This window comes from Rattus rattus, chromosome 16, assembly GCF_011064425.1.
Source record: "Rattus rattus isolate New Zealand chromosome 16, Rrattus_CSIRO_v1, whole genome shotgun sequence".
Classification (NCBI taxonomy): domain Eukaryota; kingdom Metazoa; phylum Chordata; class Mammalia; order Rodentia; family Muridae; genus Rattus; species Rattus rattus.
In genome coordinates, this window is record NC_046169.1 from 10,122,420 (window position 1) to 10,147,163 (window position 24,744).

The window sequence follows — 24,744 nt, forward strand, 5'->3', positions numbered from 1 at the left end:
GCTTAGACTATTCCTCACTTCTATGTCAAGAGCCCTAGCTAGAAGAATTGTGGAAGGGTCAGATCCTAACAGACAAGCCCTCAAGCAGCTCACAGTATTTTACAAGTCTTCACTCTGTCTACTGTGCTGTTTCAAGGGGCTCTTCAGCATTTCAGATCGGCGGGTGAGAGAGAAATCTCTTCTACTGGAAAAGAGAAAGCTGGCCTATGCCTTCTGAGCTTCTGCTGTTGCTCTGTCTTTAGAAACAGTTTTGCTCACTGGGACAGCAGCACTCAGACTCAGAACCCCAAAGAAGTACATTTGACAGACATTTGCAAACAGGCTTGAGTGACACCCACTTACCAGGAACTGTCTTTGTGTCTGTATTTTGTCCTCAGGAGACCTGTAGGAAGTGTCAGGGACTCTGGAAAGAACACAATGGCCTCACCTGTGAAGAGCTGGCAGAGAAGGATGACATCAAGTACCGGACATCTATGTGAGTGATACGACAGCAGCTGAGCCTGCAGGGAGCAGAGGCTTCCTCTGCACAGAGGAGTCTTGGGCCCTTAGCCATTCAAATGGTGTATGGTATCTATGGAAGGTCTGGCTTACGTACACTCAGCAAAAGTCAGCCATCTCTCTACTTACTGTCTATCAGTAAACAGGTAACAACAGGTCTTACTGCACTGGTGTTGCTTCTACCTGTGTCGGGATACAAGTGGCCTGAGATAGTGGGTAGAATTGCCAACTTCCAGAAGGCAAAAGATTATCGGTAATATTATTAACAAAGCACTATATGGTACTCCCTGTGTAGCTAAGCAATTTCTACATGTTAATATATGGTAAGACAAGTCATCTGTGCTACCAAAGTCTGTTTCTCTCTTAAAGAATCCAGCTTTGCCAGACTGATGGGCAATGTCCCATTAGATCTCTTAGAGATCCGGGTCCTTCATCCTCTGACTGCCGCTCCCTATGTGTGGTGTTATCCTCTGCATAGTTGTGCTTGGGTCATTGCTACGTTTTTACTTCAGCATAGAAAGGAAGGAAAGAAATAGGTTATTAATTAGGCAGGCAACTTTTCCTCAAATTGGAAGTAATGTAGAATGATGTATACTACATGGAGACAGCCGGGCAGTATATGTGGCCTCTAAGTGGATGATTTCACGTCAGTCTCGGTTGATTGGGTATAAAGAATAGGGGTTGGGAGTGTTTAGACAGACGGTCAAGTGCAGTTTGCATTCTCAAGGTCTGCATCACAGATGGGTCCTATTGTCCTCACTTTGCACCAGAGGCAACCCAAGTCGCCGGACCATTGTCACACAGGTAATAAGTGGCATAGAAGGAACTTGAACTGAGGCACATGGCTTCTGACTGTGCTCTGTGTCATTATAATGACCCCCATGATGCACTTGGGGTTCCTTTCAAATGCATTTAAATTAAGGACCTTGAGATGGTGAAACTCTCAGAGTGAACTCGGTTGATTGGGTATTGTTGAACTGGAATGTTTTCCTGGAAGTAGTCAGACAGATGCTGTAATTGGACTTGAAAACGTGAGGACTTGACTGTACTATTCCCTTTAAAGATGGAGTAAGGTAGTTCCTGAAAGTTAAGAGCAACCCTTAACCTGCAGCCCCCAAAGAAAACCTTGATCCTAAACATCTAGGATCTAACCTGCCATGTGGCCTGCAGACCATGGATGTTTCTCAGAGAGTCTGTGGTTGTTTGAGAATAGAATTCCATTCTGCTTCTCTATAGCCATGGGCCCCTCAAGTGCAGGACCTTCTCAGCTTGGTGATCCTCTAAAGTAAAAGAGCACTAGAGTGGACCATCTAATGCAGTGTCTGTCAGTTCCTGACTCAGAATGCCTCTCTAGCATGCTTCACTGTACTGGGAAGAGGGTGGGAGTTCACAGCACATGTTTGTTTTGGGGAAGGCTTTCTTGATATGGACCTAGCCTCCAGACTACCAGAGCTTTATAGAGATGACACATGCCACTGTCCGATATCAGTGCATTCTAGATCACCTGCCGCTTCTATTCATGGGTCAGATCTGTATGTCACTTGAGTCACAGATTAGTCTATTGTCTTGGCGGATGACAAATAAGATCCTTGTCAGCTGCTATTCTCTACCATTGGACAAAGGAATAAAAGCATTTTCCAGATCAGTATCTGCGTGCCAGTTGCCAGGAGCTATTTATTGCTGCAGTAAGAATAGCATCTGGAGCAGCAGCTGCAGTTACTCACTACCTGGTGAGCTTCAGCAGTGTACCTGGTACACTGCTCTCTGCCGCCCATTCTTCTCTACTGGCCACACAGAAATAACTAACCTGTGAGAACCAACATTCTAGGCCTTGGAGTCAGTGGTGAGTGCAGTTTCTGAGATGCCTGTAGGCGTCGGGTCCTGTTTTTAGGTAGCTTTAATTCGCCCTCCCTGCCAGGTAGCCCTTCCTCAATTGACCCAGGGGATCCTGCCTGTTAACAAGTAGCAAAACGAAGAAAGCTCACGACTGTGTAGAGAGGAAATGATAGGCGGCGGTGCTCTGTCTGGGAACTCTGCCTGCAGGAGACTATTCGGAGCTGGGTGTGGTCACACAGGAGACACACACACACACACACACACACACACACACACACACACCACAGAGAGAGAGAGAGAGAGAGAGAGAGAGAGAGAGAGAGAGAGAGAGAGAGAGAGAGAGAGAGAGAGAACGAGAGAGAACACCACTGTGTGGAAGGCTATGGATGTAGCCCCACTGCAGAGCATCCTGAGTTACATGAGGCTTTGGGTGTAGTCACATGATTCTCCTATGTTCATGTGCTAGCCACTTGGCTTCTGATGTGGTGTGACCTTGAAGAGGTAGGGAAGGAAATTAAGCCATGGAGGGTTGGGGCACTACCTTTGGACAAGATTAATGTAGTTCTCACAAAACCAAGGTAGTCCCATCAGAACAGGCTGTTTAAAAAGAGTGAGTAACAGCAACACAAAGACTAGACTTCCACTGAGGCCCGGGGATGTGGCACAGTTAGAGCGCTTACCTAACATATGCAGGGAAAAGCAGGAGGACTGCCTAGCGTCCAAAACTAGCCTTGGCTGCAAGGAAGAAGACTGTCTAAATAAGCCAAAACAGTCCTCTGCATCTTGGTGCGTGCCTGGGATAGCCCAGCCATAGGGAGACAGAGGCAAAGAGAATGATGAATTCAGGCCAGTCCTACATGGACCCTCTCAACCAAAGAGGGGGGATGACCCTGTGATCTGTTCTGCCTGCTTCCCTGCTGCTATGAACCACCCACCTACGATCCTCACCACAGCCAAGTAGATGTCATTGAACTTTTAGAACTATGAGCAGAATGAACCTCTTCTTCTTTATTACAGCGTGGGAATCAGAATAAATACATCTTAACTTTGTAATGATGAAAACTGTGGTAGCTTTCTTTGTTTGTATTTTTTTTTATGTACAGATGACATGCTTCTGTGTGTATATATATATACCTGTGCATGCTTGATAACCAGGAAAGGCAGCTTGGGATCTCCTAGCGCTGGAGTTTATTGATAGCTGTGAATCACAGTGTAGGCACTGGGGTTCAAACCCAGTGTCTTCTACAATAACAGGTGCTCGTAAGCACTGAGCCATTTCTCCAGCCCCAGCTGCTTTCTTAAAAAATCACTTTCTCTGTCTTATGAAAATATTTAGGTATCCAATTGACAGTTCAGTTCAGTGACTGCTTACAAGTGTGAGGGTTGAGTGGGACACTCAGCACACACAGATTTCAGGTGCCCACAGTGGAAACACTAGTGAGTGAGTAAGCCCCAGAGTTGTTTTGCCATACTTTGTCTCTGTTGTTCTTGTTTAAAGCCCTTTATATTTTCAAGCAAATCTGTCCTTCCCATCATTTGTTTCAGCCCAATGTACTTAGCTCTTACTTAGCCTTTGCCGCTGTCATCATTGACAAAGTTTGGCAGTGAGTCTGCCGTGCTGGTTGCCAGATTCACGGTCCTCCAGTTGTCAAAAGAACTTCAATCAGATGAGGTTCATAGAAGGCCTGCTTTTCCCATGAGCTCACCACACAACCCAGCTGGCCCCAGACCCACAAGTCCTCCCATCTCTGCTTCCCAAGTGCTGGCTCAGCGTATCGTCTTGGTGCCTTCTGATAAAGACAGCTTGGGGGAAACTTTCTGACACTGACTGCTCCCTCCTTGTATTTCCCCAGCTTAGAGTAAGCTGGGTGTTAGAGTCAGGGGCTCTGTGAGATTGTACAGAGGAGCCAAGGTGTCCCCCAGTCAGGTGCCCCTAAACAAGTGTTAGGCCTGAGAGTCAATGACTGCACAGCAAGTAGTTTTCACAGAAATAGGCTAGGATCGAAGAGAGCCGTGCACGGTGGCCTACACCTGCAGTTCCAGCACTCGGAAGGTAGAGGCAACAGGATGAGAAATTGTTTGAACACTGTTATCGCAGCACCTGGGAGGCAGAAGCCTCTCAGTGAGCTCTAGGACAGATAGTCTGCAAAGTAAGATGCAGCTAGGACTACATAGAGAGCCCATATCTCATCAAGAATAAATGAGTTGTCATGTGAACTGCCATGTGAACTCACCCGAGAAGGTGTACTGTCTTGGAGAACATGAATTTATCAGGGGCTTATAGAGGGTGGGTAAATCCCAAAACAGCCATCCTACCACATCTCCCCCTAGAAGCTATTTATTGTAGCTGCATAAATGAAGTCCAACCCCTCAGTTAGACCTTCATCCTTTCTCTCTCCCTTCTTGAAACAAGGGATACATACATACATACATACATACCTACACGCATATACACACACAGGAAAGCAGCAGGCTAGCCTTAAACTCACAGAAGGCATGTGCCACCACACATCTTACACCCCCAAGTCTTTGCAACTATTTCAGTGTGGGCAGAATTCCGTAGAGATTACAGGGAAGTGGAGGAAGGGGTGGCTGGAATCTCAGGTTAGCATCCTTTGCAGGTATTCACAGCTACTCGGATAAAATAGTGAAGGTTGTAATGTTGTTGTGCTCAAAGGACAGCACCATTCTTTGGGTGGGTGGGTGGGGATGGTAGTAATGGTAGATTCAGACAGTTGTCTCTCTGTGCAGCCCTGACTTTATGAGAACTCTCTGTGTACATTCACCTGCCTCTGCCTCCCTGGTGCTGGGCTTAAAGATGTACACCACCAGGCCTGAAAAGGACAGTGTTCTCTAACAGAGCTTCAAGTCTTCCATATTATATTTAGTGAGTTGAAGACCAGCATGGACTAGGAAAGATTCTTCTCTGAAAAAAAAGAAAGAAAAAGAAAACTACTACAGTAGCCCAAGATAGAGGTTATAGAACCTTAAGGAATAATGACACTGAAGAGGGGGGTGGGTTTAGGGGTTTTTTTGTTTTGTTTTGTTTTTCGGAGTTGGGGACCGAACCCAGGGCCTTGAGTTTGCTAGGCAAGCGCTCTACCACTGAGCTAAATCCCCAACCCCGGTTTAGGTTTTAATGGTAGTAGTGTGTTTTGGTTTTTGTTGGTGTTTGGTGGTGGTAGTAGTGGTGGTGGTGGTAGAGCAGAGCTGGGGGTGGAGACCCTTGATTTGGGTAGGATCTCTACATGGCCCTGGCTGTCCTAGAACCACTTAAAGTATTAAACATACCCAATTTTCAACAACGGGCTGGCCTTGAGCTCAAAGAGATCTGCCTGCCTCTGCCTCCTGAGTGCGGAGATGAAAGGTGTATGCCATCGTGCTCAGCAGATTTAAGGTTTCACATGTGAGCACAGAGTCAGTCTCAGGACTCACCAGAGTTTTTTCTTATCCAAAAAGAAAAAAAGAAAAAGAACATACTCAAAGGAAAATGGTGCTGCTAAAAATGGCAGTGTATTTGGAAAAAAGTACACCCTTCCCACTAAAGCAACTGTTAGCCCAGTAGGAGCCGCCAGGTCCAAACCTCGGATCTGAGCAGCTTCCCTGTGGATTTTGTTGCGAGGACTTTTAAGACATAGACTGGTTGCAGCAACCTGAGACCTAGAAGGCTGCATGGATGACCAGGGACCAGGGTGCCACACTTCAGACACATCCTACAAGACTGGAAGCTTCTAGCCGTAGCCATGTAATGATAGGTAAGAGGCAGGCAAGAGTTGGAAGCAGGCTCAGCGAGGAAGAAGAGTGCAGAGCCAGAGCCAGCCGCCAGGCAACAGGACAGCAGGCTTACTCACTGCCTTCCTTTCTGGGGTTTATCTCTCAGTTCAGCCCTGACCACTAATCATAACCCCACCCAACAGGAAAGATAGTATTCACAGAGAGAGCGTTTAAAAGTCTCAGCAGCTGCCGACTCCAAGTAGTCTGGTTTGCAGCTTCCATTTGCAGTATTAAAATAGCCAATTTTCAACAACAACTTGCAAGGCATTCAAAGAAACTTGGGGAATGTGGCCTATTCACGAGGAAAAGCACTGGACCAGTCACACAGGTAGTTAAAAGTCACCAGGCAGTGGTGGCACACGCCTTTTATCCGGCAGAAGCAGGTAGATTGAGGACAGCCTGGTCTACAAGTGAGTTCCAGGACAGCCCGGTTACACAGAGAAAGAAACCCTGTCTAAAAAAAGCCAGTGAGGTGACGATGAGCAGTCGCTAGAGTGCTCGTTGGCATTAGTCATCACTGCAGTACTAATCAAACTATAGCCACCCCCATTTTTTAAAAAATGAAAATCTATTGTCTTTGTCGGAGAGTAAAAAGAAACCATGGACAGAAGGAACCAGTTCATGGTGAATAAATAAGCAAGAGTATCAGAACAAGACACCTTTGAAAACACAAGAGAGTTTCAGCTTCAGTAAAACTATGAAAATGGGGCTGGAGAGATGGCTCAGTGGTTAAGAGCACTGACTGCTCTTCCAGAGGTCATGAGTTCAATTCCCGGCAACCACATGGCGGCTCACAACCACCTATAATCAGGTCTGGTGCCCTCTTCCTGCCTGTAGTTGCATACATGCAGGCAGAAAGCTGTATGATGTATACATAATAAATAAATTTAAAAAAAAAAACTATGAAAATGAAATAACAGATTTGAGCAAGCAAAAGAATGAATCAGAGGGCTAGCAGCGTAGCTCAATTGGTAAAAGGTCTGCTTTGGATGCACAGTGCCCTGAGTTTATTTCCCAGCACTGCATAAAAATGGCCACAGAGGTGCAGGCCTGTGATCCCATACTTGGGATGTCAGAGCATGGTCTAGAGTTCAAGGTCATCTTCAGCTAACTAGCACATCTGAAGTCTACATTAGACATTGTCTCAAAAAACAAAGAAAGAAAGGGGGCTCAAGATGACTTACGGACAACAGTGCTGGCTGTTCTTTCAGATGACCCAGGTTTGATTCCCAAAACCCACGTGGCAGCTCTGGAACTCCAGTCCAGAAAGGATCCAGTGCCTTCTTTTCTGGCCTTAGAGGGCACTGCATACACAAGTGGTACACTTACATACATGAAGGCAAAACATTTACTACACATAAAATAATGAATAAATTAAAGAAAATGATGAATCAGATTTTTGAAGATTACTGAATTGACATTTTCCAGTTGAGAAAATGGGCAGAAGAAAATAAAGAAAGGGAGTGTATAGACCCTAAGGGACCTATGGCCCATGATCTGGTATATTTCTATTAAGAGGGTACAAAGGGGGCCAGAGAGAATACTTGGAGAAAGAATAGCTGAAAACTGTTTAGATTTAGGGTTGTGAACCAGTGTTTTTAAAAAGGCCAAAAGAAAGACAAAAGAGAGGAAAACGAAAAAAAAAAAAAAAAAAAAAAAAAACAAAAAAAAAAAAACAAGAAAAAATAAGCGTTTTGGATTTGTGGAGGCAGGGATCCATTTGTTAGATGATTCTCAATATTAGAAATTTAATCTAGGGCCTTCCACATGCCTGAGAATTGTTGTCCTGCAGCGCTAGTCACAGCCCAAATAGACAGAGATCATGAAACCAGCAAGAGAGCGAGCCCAACCCAAAACCAGGTGATTCCAGTAGGTATTTCCTTAGGAAGGTGGGAAGTAACTGAGTCCTACCAGCACAGTGGTTGTTTGGTTTTGTTTCTGGGTGAAGGGGGATGAGTCATGTGTTCTGTGTGTACATGTGCATCTTCATTAGATACTCTCCATCTTTTTTTAATTAAAAAATATTTTTATTTGATGAGGTAAATGTCTCAGCATTTAAGAACACACTGCTCTTTGTCCTACTGCTGTGCATGACCAAAGCAACACAGGGAGGAAAGGGTTTATTTGGGTTACTCTTTATTCCACATTCATTCATCGTCAAAGGAAGTCAGGCAAAGGAAAAGAACCTGGAGGAGACGGGCTGAGGCACAGGCCATGGAGGGCGCTGCTTACTGGCTTGCTCATCACCGCCTGCTCAGTCTGCTTTCCTACTGAACTCAAGACCACCAGTCTAGGAATGGCAGCACCCACGGTGACCTGGGTGCTCCTTCACAGATCATTAATTAAGAAAATGCCCTAGAGTTGACTCTTAAAGACATTTTCTCAGTTAAGGTTCCTTCCTCTCTGATAACCCTAGTTTGTGACAAGTTGCCATAAAATTACCCAGTATTCTTTCAGAGGACCCAGGTCACTTTCTAGCACCTACATGGTGTCTCACTACCTTCCATTACTCAAGTTTATAGGGTTCAGACTTTTTTTTTTAAAACTTTATGGGCACCAGGCATGCACATGGTACACACACATACTTATAAGCAGAACACTCATTCATGTATATATACATATATATATATACACATATATATATATTAAATAAGTTTTTTTTTTAATTATGTGCTAGGCATGGCAGGTACATCTTTAATCCCAGCTTTAAGAGGCAGAGGCTGATGGATTTTTGTGATTTAGAGTCCAGCCTACATACAAAATTCAAGGCCAACCAGAAGTATACAATTGAGACCCTGTCTCTGGTCTTTTGAGGCAGGGTTTCTCTGTGTAGCTCTAGGGCTGTACTAACTAGAACTTGCTCTGTAGACTAGGTTGACCTAGAGCTCAGAGTTTCACCTGTCTCTGCCTCCCAAGTACTGAGATTTAAAAATGGCCTGTGAGACCCTGTCTCTTAAAGGAAAGAAAAGTGTGTGCAGACACAGGGCTTATGAAGGTCAGAGGACAACTTTCAGTAATCAGTTCTCTCCCTCCACCATCCGGGTCCCAGAGACTCAGGTCCTCTATAAGTCACCTTACCAGCACTTGACCCTATTTTTTGAGGCATGGTTTTCACTGAACCTAGAACTTAACTAATTCGGCACGATTAGTTGACCCACAAACCCCAGGGAGCTTTCTGAACTGACAGACGTGCACAGCCACACTTGGCTTTTTTGTGGGTACTGGGAATCTCAATTCAAGTCCTCATGCAAGCACTTTACCAACTAAACTATTTCCTCCAACCCTACCCTATTTCTTTTTTTCTTTCCTTTTTTTTTTTTCCCCCCCGGAGCTGGGGACCGAACCCAGGGCCTTGCGCTTCCTAGACAAGCGATCTACCACTGAGCTAAATCCCCAACCCCTTTTCTTTCCTTTTTTAAGAATTATTTATAATACCAACACTCAAGGAAAAGAGGCAGGTCTCTATAAATTTGAAACCAGCCTTGTCTACATAGGGAGTTACAGACCAGCCAGGACTGCAGAGTAAGTTTTTTGCAGGGGAAGAGTAGGAGGGGAGAGAGTAGGGAGAAGGAAACCCCCAAGATTACTTCCCATTGTCTTTGGGTAGTAAAGCACAAGCAGTGGCAGACTCACGGGATGTCAGCTGGCTGCCCAGAGGATGTCCTTGAGCCTTCCTGTTGAGCATGAGGTCAGCAGACAGAGACAGCCTCCGCTTAGGCTTCCCTTCCTGTCCTGCTTCTGGAAGCACATCCTGTGAGACTCTTTCCTGCCTGGTTCACAATCTTCTTGCCAAACCACTCTAACAAAAAGCAACCACGGTTTCTCAGTCCCATCAGGCAGCTCAATCTCATAGTGGCAGTCCTTTTTACACAGGCCCATCCTGGCATTTTCTGGGTGGCGATGATGGTGGTGGTGGTGGTAGAGGTTTTTCAAAACAGGGTTTCTCTGTGTAGCCCTGGCTATCCTACAATTAAGTCTATAGACCAGGCTGGCCTTGTACTCAAAGATCTGCCTGCTCCTGCCTCCCAAGTGGAGCTTGGTGTGCGCCACCACCACCCAGTAGCACCTTGAGTCTTAACAAGCAACATTCAGAAGTGTCTTCACGGTTCAGTATCCAGACTCGTGTGCTACTCTCAGCTGGCAGGAGAAATGAAGTCATTTATTTAAGTCTAGTCTCCTAGACACACTCAATCCTAGTACAGGAGGCAGACACAGATAGATCTCTGTGATTTCCAGGTCAGCCTAGTCTACTGGTGAGCTCTAGGCCAGCCTAGGCTTTGTGACACCTTGATTCAAAAGATTAATTAGTTAAACTTGGTCTCCTATTCAAGACTTAGAAATCATTTGTTCTTCTGTTATTTGAGCTGGGTGTAAATTCTTTCCAAGCTAAAGTTCTGGGTTTCTTCCTTTCAGATCACTACAGATTGGACCTCAATAAGTAGTAGCCAGTGTTGTATTGCATTTTACTGTTCTTAGGTACATAGTCTGGGTGACAAACTGCCACAGTGTGTGAATAGCTGAAGTGCCCACAGTGGAAGCACTTGCTGCATAGACTCACCTTTAGGTGGAAGCAGATCCTGCTGGACCCCCTCTCTGGTTCACCTAGTAGCTGGCCACCCTCTATTTCAATAGCAACTCTGTTTTGACCCCGCCTCCCTTCCCTCTGCCTTCAGTGTAACAGAGAAAGGTGAAGGGTATTGGTTGGGAACAGCAATCCAAAATACCAACACACTAAGAAGTATCCTGGCAAAAGTAGTGTGCCCTCCTTATCAGTTCAGACACTTCTAGAAGCAGTCTCACTGTTGGGAAACTGACTGTAGGAGTGTGAGCTTGGGGAAGTAGGCTGACCATAGGATTGCCCACTCTCAGACCAAGTATTCAGAGATCGGGGTATATAGGCTTGGACTCCCAGTTCTTAAATCACTAACTTTGAACAAATTAGATTTGGTTAGGAGGGAGCCGAGTTTCTTCACCCTGTTGTCAGCATATAGGATTCCTAGAAGAAATCGTTTTTCTAATCAATAATGTGCCACACATTATATCAAATGGCTTTATATCTTACCTGAATTCCAAAACTACCGTTAGAATATTATGCTCTCAATCTAAAAGTGAGGAAACTGAGTCTCCTGGCAGTTGGGTAATACAGTTCATAAACTTGGAGCCAGTTCTCTGACTCAAACATGGTCCCTTCCTTTTCACTGTCTGAATGTCACAAAAAGGCTCAAGCCGTCCTTACATATGGGAAATAGAACATCTTAATGGCCATAGTCATTTTATTGCCCTCACCTTCCCTGCCAACTCCAATTGTTTTTTTCTTTTTCTCAGTGAAGAAAAAATGACTGCTGCTCGAATTAGAAAATGCCACAAGTGTGGGACTGGCCTCATCAAATCTGAAGGCTGCAACCGCATGTCTTGCCGCTGTGGTGCCCAGATGTGCTACCTCTGTCGAGTTTCTATCAATGGCTATGACCACTTCTGCCAGCATCCTCGCTCTCCAGGAGCCCCTTGCCAGGAATGTTCCAGGTGCTCGCTCTGGACCGACCCCACTGTGAGTAGATGCATATTGTCAGTCCATTTCATATATGAGAAAAGAGCTGTACATTCCTGTAATAAAAAATACTTTGTATTTACGTGACAGCTCAGGCTCATGGAAACATACAAGAAATAATCACAGGGAAAACTGAGAATGTCATCAAAAAATACTAGCCATAAAGTACACTGAGTGTGGTGGGCATGCCCTGTAGCCATTCTCAGGAGGCTGAGGTAGGAGAATCACTGAGCAGGAGAGGGCGAGCGACCCCATCTCATAAAAAGCCTTGTGGACAAATTGCTTCAGTCCCCTAGAGGATAAACTTTTCCTTTGCCATCTGAAGTGTGCAGAACAAGGGAGAGCGTTAGAAACAACAAACGCGCTGGCCACACCAAAGCCCCATGGCCTTCACTGGAAAGCGTGCTTGCGAGTCAGAGGAGCCTGCAGACAAACATGACTACACACCTGCAGGCTCAGCTCACAGAGGCTGAGGCAGGAGGGTTACAAGTTTAAGGACAGCCTGAGCCATGTAGAGGGGACCCTATTCCAAAAATTTTTAAAGGAAAGAAAAGTTAAATAAGCATGTTATAAGTCTGGGATGCAGTGTACTGTAGAAATGCAACAGCAGGTTCATATCAGCAGCCTTCTCCATCCTGCAGTTAGAGGTTTACAGACTAAAGGGACTCAAGACCCTCATTCTTGATTTAAACTTTGAAAAACACTGGCATTAGAGCATATGCCTAGCATGCAAGAGACCATGCATTAAATCTCCAAAACCACAAAAGAAAAATAAAAAAGCCAGGGAGCAGAGGTAGCACACACCTTTAATCTCAGCGCTTAGAAAGCAGAGGCAGGTGGCTCTCTAAGTTCAAAACCAGCCTGGTCTACAGAGCAAGTTCCAGGACAGCAGCAACAGCACTAGAGGCCAGAGGACTGGCTTGGCAGTTAGCACATGCTGCCTTTGCAGGGGACCTGCTCAGTTCCCAGCACCCACACGGTTGTTTATAGCCGTCCTTGGCTTCACTTAGGAGTCTGCTGCATCATTCTCACTCTGTGGGCATCAGGAACACCTACAGTTTACAGATAGAAATGCAGGCAAAACAATCATACACACAAAATTGTTTTTAAAACTTTTAAAAATGCCAGGCATGCGAATCCCTGTGCTCTGGGAGGTAGAGCAAGCGGATCTCTGAATTCAAGGCCAGTCTGGTCTACAGAGGAAGGTCCAGGGCAGCCAGGGTGGCTATAAAGAGAAACCCTGTCTTGGGGGACGTTTAATAGTGTTGTGAGCACCTATGCTCTCATCACTGAAGAAGTAAAGGAAATCAGAAGTTCAAGGTCGTCTTCAGCTACGTGCAGGTTCCAGGCCCTCTTAGGCTCTGTGAGACCAACCGGATATGACAGGGAGCCTGGAGAGGTGGCACTGCAGCAGATCACTGGCTGCTCTTCAGAGGGCTCGTACATGCCCAGCACCTTTTTTTGGCTCATTGCCTCCTGCCACTCTAGAGGTTTCTATACCATCTCTGGCCTTGGAGGACACTCCACCCTGTAGTACATAAACACGCCTGCACACATAAAATAAAGCAAATCTTTTTAAAAATAAAATAAAATGACTCTGTCTCTAAAGAAAAAAGAAAGAAAAACCAGTCAGCTGTGGCAGTTCACACATATAATCCTAGCACTTAGGAGGCTGAGGTAAGAGGATCGTCTGGGCTGCGTAAGAGCCTATCCCAAAACAACAAAGCAAAACATGTTATGTTACTGAAGTAACGACACATTTATTCACCAGCTTGGTTTTTGGGGCTGGATCTCTTGTAGCATAGGTAGCCTCCACCTCTCAAGTGCTAGGATTGTAGATGTGAGCCATTTCTTCATTCTCTCTTCATTATTATCATCATCATCATTATTGTTATTATATTATTTTGTTTTTGAGTGTTTGCCTGCACATATGTACCACTTTGTGCTTGTTGTCTGTCGCCAAGGCTAGAAGAACGTTAGATCTCTTGCAGCTGGAATGACACATGCTTGTGAGCCATCATGTCAGTACTAGGGGCTGAATCCCAGTCGTGTACCAGAGTAGCAGGAGCTCTCAACCTGAGGCATCTCTGCAGGCCCCATTGTTCATGTTTAACTAGGAAACGTTGGCAGAGCCGATCTGTTGAGCAGAAGTGCCCTACTATAGTGTGAGAGTGCAGTGCTCCATGGTTTCAGTAGTCACAGTCTAGTCACTGTGAGCCAGGGCTGTAGCAAAAGCTCCAGGGGCTTAGAGGAGGTGCAAGGCCTTCAGATTCAGCCTTCGGGGCCCAGAGGAGGCAGGAGTGACATCATCCAGTGCCTCCCAGGTACTGGACTGAGTGCCACTGGGGCACCACATAGTGTGATAGGCACATTGTTTACTCTTGGGGTGAGGGTGGGAGGTTTGTCCCTGGTATGGAGTGCCTGTCCAGTCAGAAGCACCTCTAGAAAACCAAGGGCATGACTGGAAAGTCCAGAAGATCCTACGTAGGGTCAGACTGAATAAAACACAGACAGAACCAACTTCCCAGGCTGTCCACTGACCTTCACACATGGCCTGAGCACACATAGCACACACATACAAATAAGTGAATAGATATTTTTTTATGAAAATGTAAATTATCTTTGGCAAATTCTACATACAAGATAAATGAAAGGGTTGGGTAGAGCGCTTGCCTAGCAAACGCAAGGCCCTGGGTTCGGTCCCCAGCTCCGAAAAAAAGAAAAAAGGAAAAAAAAAAAAAAAAAACGAAAAACTGAAAGAAAGCCAGTGAGATAGCGTACTGCACAGAATTCAGTCCTTAGAACCTACCAAAAGGTGGAGGGAGAAAACTGCCCTGCTTACACACTTATCACACACAAAAAATAATTACAACCTAAAAATAGGGGAAATTATTACAGCTTATGCAACTCACCAAAGTGTTCTTATGTAGAGTAAAATTACTTAGTCTATCGACAAATATTAAAAATTATCAGCTGGGCAATTGGTAGCTCACACCTTTATTTAATTCCAGCACTTGGGAAGCAGAATCAGGTGGATCTCTGTGAGTCGGAAGCCATCCTGGTCTACACAGTGACCCTGCCTCAGGGTAGAGGAAAAAGGAATTGTTGACTTAGGACTGGAAAAAGCACTGGCATCTCCTCTGGAGGTCCCAGGGTCTGTTCAGCAACCACACGATGACTTAACAGCCATCCTTAACCCCAGTCCCAGAGAGGCCTGGCCTCTGTGGGCACCGCCCACATGTGATGCCTGTGTATACATGTAGTCAAACAGCCATGTGCATACATAAATGATAGACGTTCTTTTCTTAAATTGTCAACTTTGGAGCTGGAGGTGGCTCAGCAGTTGAGAACAGTTGATGGTGCTGTTGTAGATCAGGTCTGGTTGGTCACAGCCATCTGTAACTCCAGTTCCAGGGAATCTAGCTTCCTCCTTTGGGCTCCATAGGCACCGGGAACGAGTGTCCTGCACAGACATACATACAGACCACACATATACATAAATAAGAGTATAAGTAATCAATAGCGAGTCTAAAAGTAGTGTGAGATGGTCTGGTGAGATAGCTTGGTAGATAAAGGAGCTTGCTGCTGGGCCTGGTAACCCGAGTTTGATCTCAGGAAAAAGAAAACCAGCTCCATCAAGCTGTCCTCTGGCTTCCACGTTTGTCATACACACAGTAAAAAATAGCAGTGATAACAATAATAAAATAAACATAACCAAGGCTGTTGTGACTTTAGCTACTCTCAGCTAATGTCCCCTGGCATTTGGAGAGACAAATGTTCTGCTAGTGAGTTAAGTCTCTCTGCTTCCACTGGGAAAGATACGTAGGAAAGTGAAGAGAATTATAGGAAGCAGAAAAACTTGTGCAAACCTGCCGGCTTTCTGTCTAGCCAGAGCCTGTTGGTTATGACAGTGTTGCCTCTAATCGTCTAGTGTAGATGGCACAGTGCCTGTCAAAGTTGGTTAAAGGGTTGGAAGGTGGGTGGCATCATGCACATTAAACTAACATAACCTTCGTGAGGACAGCAGTGTAGAGAGGGATTGTTGTTGAGATGGTTTCTCGCTGCACTGCCTGTGTGGCCTAGACCTTAACTTAAAATCAGCTTGCTTAAGCCTCCCAACCAACTGGGATTGCAGCCACATGCATGTTCATTCCCAGCAGAGGGGAAATTTGAATTTCAACTAATATGCTCAGCAGTTCAGAAAGGTCTGCAGAATTGCTAAGTACTGCTTTTTTAATGATTGTACGTTTAGAACCACATTTTTTTAAATGCCCCAATACAAGATGTCATATTTTATGTATGCTCAGATTAGAATAATACCCCCAAAATGCAATGTGTATGTCAGTTTTCTCCAAATATGGAAACTAATGTGAAAGAATGATCTGTAGCTGGGACCGCAGACCAATTGCCACAAGGCCAGCTGGCAGCCAGGACTGAGGATTGCTGAGCCAGCATGGCATGGTAGAGGTGTGGCCTATTTCAGAGCTGCTTTCAACTTGGCTTGTTGCTGATCACCTCAGGCTGCTTAGAGTTGCCATGGCTTCCAGCTCCCGGAGCTGGAAATCTGTGCCTTAGTATGGTCTTCTGGTTTTAAAAATTGGCATTTACGGGGTTGGGGATTTAGCTCAGTGGTAGAGCGCTTGCCTAGGAAGCGCAAGGCCCTGGGTTCGGTCCCCAGCTCCGAAAAAAAAGAACAAAAAAAAAAAAAATTGGCATTTACTAAGGTATCTTGAAAACTCTGAGCCAGCATCCTATCACCTAAAGCAAAGGCCCTTTTCTGTCTCTGGTGTGAAAATGTACAGCATACATACCACAAGAAGCAGCCAGGTCACTATTGGCCACTCTGTTGGCCATGGGTACGGTGGTCTTAAAGGCTGGTTTGAATCTATGTTAAAAAATTCTCAGGCTGGAGAGATGGCTCAGTGGTTTAGGAGCACTGGCTGCTCTTCCAGAGGTCCTTAGTTCAAATCCCAGCAACCACATGGTGGCTCACAACCATCTTTAATGGGTCTGATGCCCTCTTCTGGTGTGCAGAAGACGGTGACAGTAACTCATATAATAAATAAATCAGAGCCACCGCAGTGGGAAAGCAGTCATGCTCTGGGGTCTGGGCGTGCCTATGTCAGTAATGCTTTGTCAGAAGCAGGTCATTGTGGCTCATTGTACCAGTGTTGAGCTGAGGGACTGCCTCAGGAATTACCTGCCCATGCAGCTCACAACCCATGAGACCTCAAGCAGTGAGGTGTCTCCAGGGTGGTCTGTGGAACAAAGCAAGAGATTTTGAGTGTAGAAAGTCTAATTTTCCCAAATTGCTAGTTGTGGGGAGGCAGCCTACAAGGTGCGGGAGAGAATGAGTATGCCTCAGGAACCTAGGTCCTTTGATACGGGCCTGGTCATTCCCCCTGCCCCTGCCATTGCCTGTCTCGCTTACATCTGTACAGGTTCGGGAGGAAATGGAGTCTTTCTAGACCCCTACTTATCTCTAGGAACAGGACAGTGGCCATTACCACACAAGGAGTTTAGCATCCTGGGCTGAGCTCGTTCCCTCCCCCCTGCCTCCTTCCCCCACATGAAATTCTGTTTTGCACTCTGTCTGTCTGCCATCGCAGGTACCTGCCCCTGTTTTCTTGTTGAATTGCCATCTTGTTGCGTGAGGAAGGTTCTGTAACTCGAAAAGAAGGTCAGGCAAATAGCAGTCCCTCTGATTTCCTCTGGACTAAGGTGGAGATTTTGTTCCACTTGTCCCATTCCCATCAAACCAGGGATCAGCCTGGTTTCCTTGATTCTCACCAGGAGACGGATTGAATTCCAACCCAGCATCTGCTGAGTCCTCTGAGAACACAAAGCCATTCAGACTCGCCAGAGACAAAGCTTGCACTGTCCTGCTCCCGACCTCTGCTTCATTAACCAGCAGGCCAGGAAGAAGCTCGAATTGTCAGCAGGGAATTGTTCCTGCACAGCTTGGGGTGAAGAGAAGTTTGAGCCCTTAATGACTAGAGGTGGCTTGGGAGCCTGAATGGACTCTGTGCTAAGGGCTCAGATGGTGAATAAGAGCTTTCTCTGTTTGCTACCACACGTACCTTGCAGTGAGTGTGCCAGGAACAAGGCATGAAGCATGCTGCCTTCTTTAGGAAGAAGAGAAAACAGGCGCAAGGGACCTAACTCAGTGGTACAGCACTTTCGTAGCCCGTTGTGCAAGGTCCTGCGTTCAAGCCCCAATGCTGCCCAAAAGGTGGGGAGGAGCAGGTACTGCTCTGCAGTGGAGAATTGTGCAGGGGCAGAACTGAAACCCAGAGTTGAATTGAATTCTGCTTGTCTGCACATGGCTGGGAACAGGGCAGCCAAGACCAGGAAGCTGGATTTGAGTAGAGCTGTGTTCACAAGAGCATCGTCTCTTGACAGGCTGCATTCTAGAGGAGTATTCAGATTGACAACCTGCTCTTTAAATACCAGAGTAGCTCAGTGATTGCCTAGCATTTGAGAGGCCACCCACCCCACCCCAAAAAAGCCAAAGAAAATAAATAAGAATTATTAAAGGCTTGACATGGTACTGCATATCTTTCTTTAATCCCAGCTCTCAGAGGGCAGAGGTGGGCAGATCTCTCTGAGTTGAAGCTGGCCAGGAATAAGACCGTTTCTAAAAAAGAAAAAGAAACAATTTTTGTTCATGTTTTTATTATTATTATTATTATTATTATTATTATATTTGCAATGAAAATCGATTTTATGAGTCAGGCCTGATGGTCCATTCATACCTGTGTGATCTCAGCACTGGGGAGACAAGAGAGGAGGATCATCATGCGTTAGAGGCTGACCTGAGCTACAGTGAGACACTCTGTCTCAGAAAGACCCCAAAATCACAAAGTCAGGGTTTCTCTTGGCTTGGGTTTAGGAGTTTGTTCTGTGGTGATGGTGCTTTATAGTGCTGGAGATAGAATCCACGGCCCAAGACTGCCAAGCTAGTTAGTGCTTTACCTCTAAGCTGCATCCTGAGCAATTCTTGGCTTCTAGTTTGGGGTTTTGTTTTTTGAAACAGGATCTCATTTGACATTCCTGCTGCCTGGTCTCCCCAAATGCTGGGATGACAGGTGTGAGCCATCACACCAGTCTTCTTTGAAAATGTGTGTCTGGAGCCTATTCTGAGAAAGCACTGGGCTTCCCTGCCAGCTCCTGGGGAGAGCCACAGCACCTGCTTTAGTGCCATGGTGTGTGTGTGCTCCAGTGATGCACTAGGGCACCTGCCTGGCCCCAGGTTCACAAGAAGCCTGTTAGTTAGTGAAGTCAGCTTCTATACCTGCCCCAGGCCAGCTGTCCCTAGGTCCTGCCTTCTCCCCTCAGTGCCTGCAACATCTTGGAGACTGGTTCTGGTGGTCCTTCAGAAAGAGGACAAGGGGCTGCAGGAGTGGATTCAAGAGGATTGAAAAGAAAAAGGTAGAAACCTAGCAAGGAGAGCTCTCTCGTGCTTACACCTGGAGAAACTAATGCTTCACCTCACCAACCAGCACCACTGTCCTGGTCAGACGGCCTGTACTGGACTCACAGGAGGGTTACAAGAATGTCATGAGCATACTAGGAACTAAACCCCAGTCCTCTACAAAAACTAAGCACTGTCTCTCTAGCACCTCATCTTTTTCCCTTAACTTCTACAAAAATAAAAAGGAGGGCTTAGAATGTAGATCAGAGTACTGACCTAGCAGGCCTAAAACCCTCAACTCTGTTCTCTTCAGAACTGAGCATGGTGGTACTTCTATCTACCATCAGTCACAGGATTCAAATGGAGACAAAAAGATGAGACAGCCAAGGTCAGCCTCAGCTACATAGTGAGTTCAAGGACAGCCGAACAGAGTCTTTATTATGTTACCCTGGCTGTCAAACTCAGAAATTCACCTGTCTCTGCTTCCTAATTGCTGGGATTAAAGCAGCAGCCCCGCTTTATTAAGCTGTTTCGATATTCTTATTATCTTACACCAGACTGCACACAGGTCTAGGCTCACAGAGTCCTTCCCCCTGCCTTCTCTTTGGCCTAGAGTCGGATACTCTGACGGGAAGCATGTACAATAACTACCCATCAGTCAGAGCGTAGAAAACCTCCCTCCTGAGCCTGCTAGTGGTGGCCCACACCTTTAATCCCAGCATCAGGAGGCAGAGGCAGGTGAATTGCTGAGGTCCTGACCAGCCTGCCTAGTCTAGAGTTCCAGGATAGTCAGGGCTCTACAGAAGACTGTCTGGAAAAATCAACACAAACCAGCAACGTTCCCCCCTCCTGTAAAATGTAAGAGAAGAGATTCTCACAGTAATACACAGACCTACTCTCTTCTCAGAGCCTCACCGTGTTCCTGAATGTCCTCCTCTATAGCATTGAAATCTCTTACCAAGTTAGCAGTTAGTCTTCATGTCCCTCATGAACCCTTTCAAAACCGTCTAGCAGTGTGTTGTGGCACATGTCTTAATGCAGGCACTTGGGATGCAGAGGCAGATGACCCTTTCTGAGTTTAGGGCCAGCCTTGTCTATATAGCAGGTTCTGGGACAGCTGGGGCTAGTTAATAAGGAGACCCCGTCTCAAAAACAAACAACTTGTAGTCACCAGCCCTGAGAGCTGGCCCTGACTTTCATCTCTGCTCACTGTCTTCAGCCCCGTTGTCTGTAGAACTGTTAGGAGGAGCATAGGGAAAGTGGGCGTCATCATTGAAGTCTTTAGAAAACTTCCCTCACAGAACAGTGCTTTTGGAATGTTAAGTGGGACTTCAGATTAGGAAAACTGTCCAGAATCCTGGGTTTGGTAAAGCCAAAGTAAAAGCCCGGGGTCTTCTGCCCATACGACTTCTTCCACAAATAGATGGCCAAGATGTACCCACGGGGTCTCAGTCCTGTGAACCAAGTAGGCCTTAAAGTAGAGTGAGGGACTCACTGGACACCTCAGCTGAGCAAACTGATGGTAGGAGAGGCCCTGCAGCCCCACCTCCTTGATGGAACAACTAAGTTACTCAGCAGACCCTGCCTTGAGTCAAAGCTTTGCACATTCCACACCGCCTTGGGTCCTTGAGGAGGAGGCGCCCCAGTCAGAGGCATTTGGATGCTTGGCTTCCGTGACTAAGAAGATGGCTGCTGAAGCTAGAGGCTGGTCTGGAGCTGTGTAATCTCTGTTCCTCTCCAGCACATTTCTATTTCCCTCTGCACAGCATGTGCCTCCCTCGCTGGGCTTTCCCCTCCACTCTACCCCCCCAATTTCCTGCCGTAGGGAGACAGCTGGGGTGGGGGTTAGGGGCTGCTGTTCTCATGCAGTCCCACGACTGAGCTGGGAATAATTTGAAACTAAATCTCTAGCCCTTGGAAGCCTTTCACGAAATCCTTGCAAGTTTATTAACAACAGCTGTGGCCACACATGACCAGAATCATGGGGGGAAGGGGCTGGGTCGGGCAGCAGCAGGCTTGCCTGTCATCTTTCTAGGGGGAAAGAAAGCTAAGTCAAGTCACATGAGCCTGGCCAGCAAGCAGGTAATGAAAAATCAGACTGGGGTTCGGGTTGGTAGGGGCTTGGAAGGGAAGGTCTTAGCAAGAACAGCGCTGTGTCAGGTACTCATGCAAGCATCTTAAACCCACAAGCTCTGCCTGAGGGGAGCTGTGGGAGCTGACCTGCAGGCATTCCGCAGTTTCTCTTCTGTAGTTCCTTTGTGTAGACCCCGCTGTGTGGACAGCTGTGGTGCTTGGGGTTGCGGTATAAGCAGATGTCTTTGCATTTCCGCTCTTAATGAAAACTACTCTGGTGATTTCTACCTCACTTCCTGTGAACTTCTAGAACAGCTGGGCCCTGCTTTCTCCCTCAGACTCTGGACCTAACTCCCAACCCACCCACCAGCCTTGTAGCCTTGCACGTAAAACAAGCCTTTCCTGATGCCTTCTATGTCCTGCTGAGCTCAAAGAATTCAAGGATGGGAAATAAAGCCTCTCCCACCCTCCTCCTCTCTATTGAAAGCACCCTTCCAGGGATCTGCCTGATGTGAGGTGCCACATTTCACTTTCATCCTTTGTCCTTGACCCAGCTGTTGGAGTGCTCTGGCCCACCCTGGGGTGCTTCCCATACTTCCTCCCCATTCTCACCAAATTCAGGTGATCTAAGGGCTTGCTTCCTAAGACAGCTGTAGGGGTCAAAGGGGCACTTCAGGATTCACTTCCATCACAGCCTGGTATGTCCTCATCCTCTTTCCTTTAACACTGGCCAGACTCCACCCACTTCCCTCTCAGCTGTCCCTGCTCTTCAGAAAAGAACACAGAGACCCTTCTTCAGGCCTGGGATCTATCTGTGAGTCTAGGCCACCTGCCCTTTAGTGCCCTCTGACTGACCCTGCCAGTCCTTGTGTGAAAATAGGAATCATGGTGCAAAGTCAAGCCAGAAATGGGGCGGGGGAGGGAGGGTGTTAGAAATATACCAGTATGTTGTTAGCAGTTATTTACTTCTGGTAAGTTTTTTGTTTTGTTTTTTTGTTTTTTTGTGGGTTTTTTTTGCCCAGAAGAGGGCATCGAATCTCATTACAGATGGTTGTGAGCCACCATGTTATTGCTGGGAATTGAACTCAGGACCTCTGGAAGAGCAGTCGGTACTCTTAACCGCTGAGCCATCTCTCCAGCCTGGTTTGTTGGGTTTTATTTGTATTTCAGAGCTGGAGATTAAACCCAGGGCCTTGCTCATTCTGTGCAACATTCTGTCATCGAGCTAGACTTTCCACCATCAGCAGTTGTGTAAACAAGACCTACTAGACTGCAGGACCTACTAGACTATCTTCAGCTTAGGGCTACAGACCCAGGCTTGGGGTCTAGTTCTAACTCCTTCCCTCACTCATTCAGGGACTCTGATGACTGCTGGTGATTGTCAACTTAGCACACCTGGGGAGAGGGAGGGAGGCAACCGCAATTGTGGAACTGCCTCCAGCAGGTGACCTGTGGATTTATGCTTTAATGGTGAATATATACTCTTTCTTCTTTTTTTCTTTTATTGTTTATTTATTTACTTATTTACTTTGATACAAGGACTCACTGTGTGACTTTAGCTGGCCTGTAACTCACTCCGTATACCATACTGATCTCAAAATCATAGGGATCCACTGCCTCCCAGTGTGAGATTAAGCCATGTACCTCTGCACCCAACAAATACACATAATACTCTTTTAAAGGTTTTGTGAAAGAGGGTTTCACTATGGAACCTGAAACTGCCGGGTAGAGCAGGCTGGCCTCGAGCTCAGAGCTCTGCCTCTGCCTCCAGACTGATAAGATTAAATGTGTGTGCTGCCATTGCCTGGCTTCCTTCTCTCTCTCTCTCTCTCTCTCTCTCTCTCTCTCTCTCTCTCTCTCTCTCTCTCTCTCTCTCTCAGATTTATCTTTGTGTTTGACTGTTTTTGGAGTGCACATGTTTGTGTGTAGCCTGTGGCGTGTGCTTGCTGTCCTACAGTCAGGAGAGAGTAAATTCCCTGGAACCAGAGTTACAGGTGGTCGTGAGCTGCCATTTGGGTGCTGGGAACAGGTCCTCTTTAATGGCAGCCAGTGCTTTTAAACCACTGAGCCATCTCTCCCTTCATTACCTTTCAATGTGTGTGTGCTTGTGTACATGTGTGTTCAGGGGCCCTCAGCGGTATCAAGAGCTGGTGGGTCTGGATTACCAGTGGTCACTGTGAGGCAAACTGAGTTAGAGAAGCTTGTGCCCCAGTGCATACTGACTCCTTGGCTGACCCTCTCTGTCCAATAACCCAACCAACCATGAGTAAGGATATTTGGGAGCAGGAAAAATGGCATCTTCTCAGAGCAAGGCAGAGCCTAGATGAAGTAGACCTCTCACTTGTAAACTGGTTTGTGTGGCCAAGTGCTCAAGGTAGTAAGGTGGGACTGCCTACATAGAACCTCGTGTGCTTTCCCAGACTTTCCATAGACTTGCCTGAGATCAGTGTGCTGGAGGTGATTCTTCAGTCGAGGGTCCCTCTTCCCAGGTGACGCAAGTTGACAACCAGAATTAGCCACAGAGCCCTTTGCTTCTTTGGCACAACAATTTTCTGAAAGAACAGGCTGGGAGTGGGGTTAGGGCTAGACTCCTGGATCTGGAGCCCCAAAATTGTGTATCTTTAGCCATATCCACTACTTAGCCCTGTGGCTATGGCCAAGCAGACTCCAGCCTCCTCTAAGTGGCTCAGCCAAAAGAACTTTGGTACTGGCCTGTGCTCCTGTTCCTTCCCAACCTGTCATCCTCTTTCCTCCCATTGTTCCTATTTCCAGCAGCCCCACAGCAAGCCCTTTCCCAGCTCCCTTACTCAGGTGGCCTAGACTGTCTCCCTGGGCCCTCCTTCGCTCCATCTGTTTTCAGACTAAAGGGCGGGCATCAACCCTAAACCTAGCCCTTCCTCCTTTTTGGAACAGTACAGGTTTTTCTTCAGTTGTGATAAAGTGGATATTAGATAAAAATTGTATGCCTACCCACCTGCCTTAGCCTAAGGAACTTAGACTAAAGGGAAACTGCTGGGTAGGGACCTTCCACCCAGAAAAGTGGGAAGTGACCAGAATACACACACACTGGCCGAACGGAGACTTTTTTTCTCTTTTTAAAAAAAAAAAATCCTTTTAAAGTTGTTAACACAGCAAAAGCCGTCGGATGCAACCGTTTGTTTGCTCAGAGGTTTTTCATTGTTTTTTTTGCCTAGGCTGTCCTGGAACTCACAGACCTTCCTCCATAGGAGTGGAGGATCACAGATCTATGCCCCATGCCTTGCTCATAGTTGAGATCTGAACTGTTTGACTCGTGATTCCTCCTCCGTCATGCCCGAGCCCCATCGTTCTGGTTTCAGAGACTGATGTAAGGGGCCAAGGTCATCTCCAGACTCCCAGACTGATTCAGAGCAAATGGTCCTGAGGAATGTGGCACCTCAGGGAGTGAGGGAATTGGGGGAAAGGCTGGGTGACCCTTGCTAGTGCTGTGCAGAGGAGGGGGAGAAAGCCTCTACAATCGTGTTAGTCCATTCCTGCGGACTGTCCACAGGAAGCCTGGGAGGGATCGGAGGCAGACAGCAACCTTCCGTGTCTTCATACTGCCATAAGCAGCCTAGGACCT

At 46.6% G+C, this 24,744-nt stretch overlaps 1 protein-coding gene across 4 annotated transcripts in view; it reads left to right on the forward strand.

The window, feature by feature from the left end:
• Rnf216 (ring finger protein 216) overlaps positions 1–24,744 on the forward strand; it is a 122,586-nt gene that overhangs the window by 91,224 nt on the left and 6,618 nt on the right. For all 4 annotated transcript variants that reach the window (XM_032887310.1, XM_032887309.1, XM_032887312.1 and 1 more), the window contains exons 14-15: positions 378–475; positions 11,434–11,656. In XM_032887310.1, the coding sequence (XP_032743201.1) occupies positions 378–475; positions 11,434–11,656 (321 nt within the window). The remainder of the gene's footprint in view (positions 1–377; positions 476–11,433; positions 11,657–24,744) is intronic.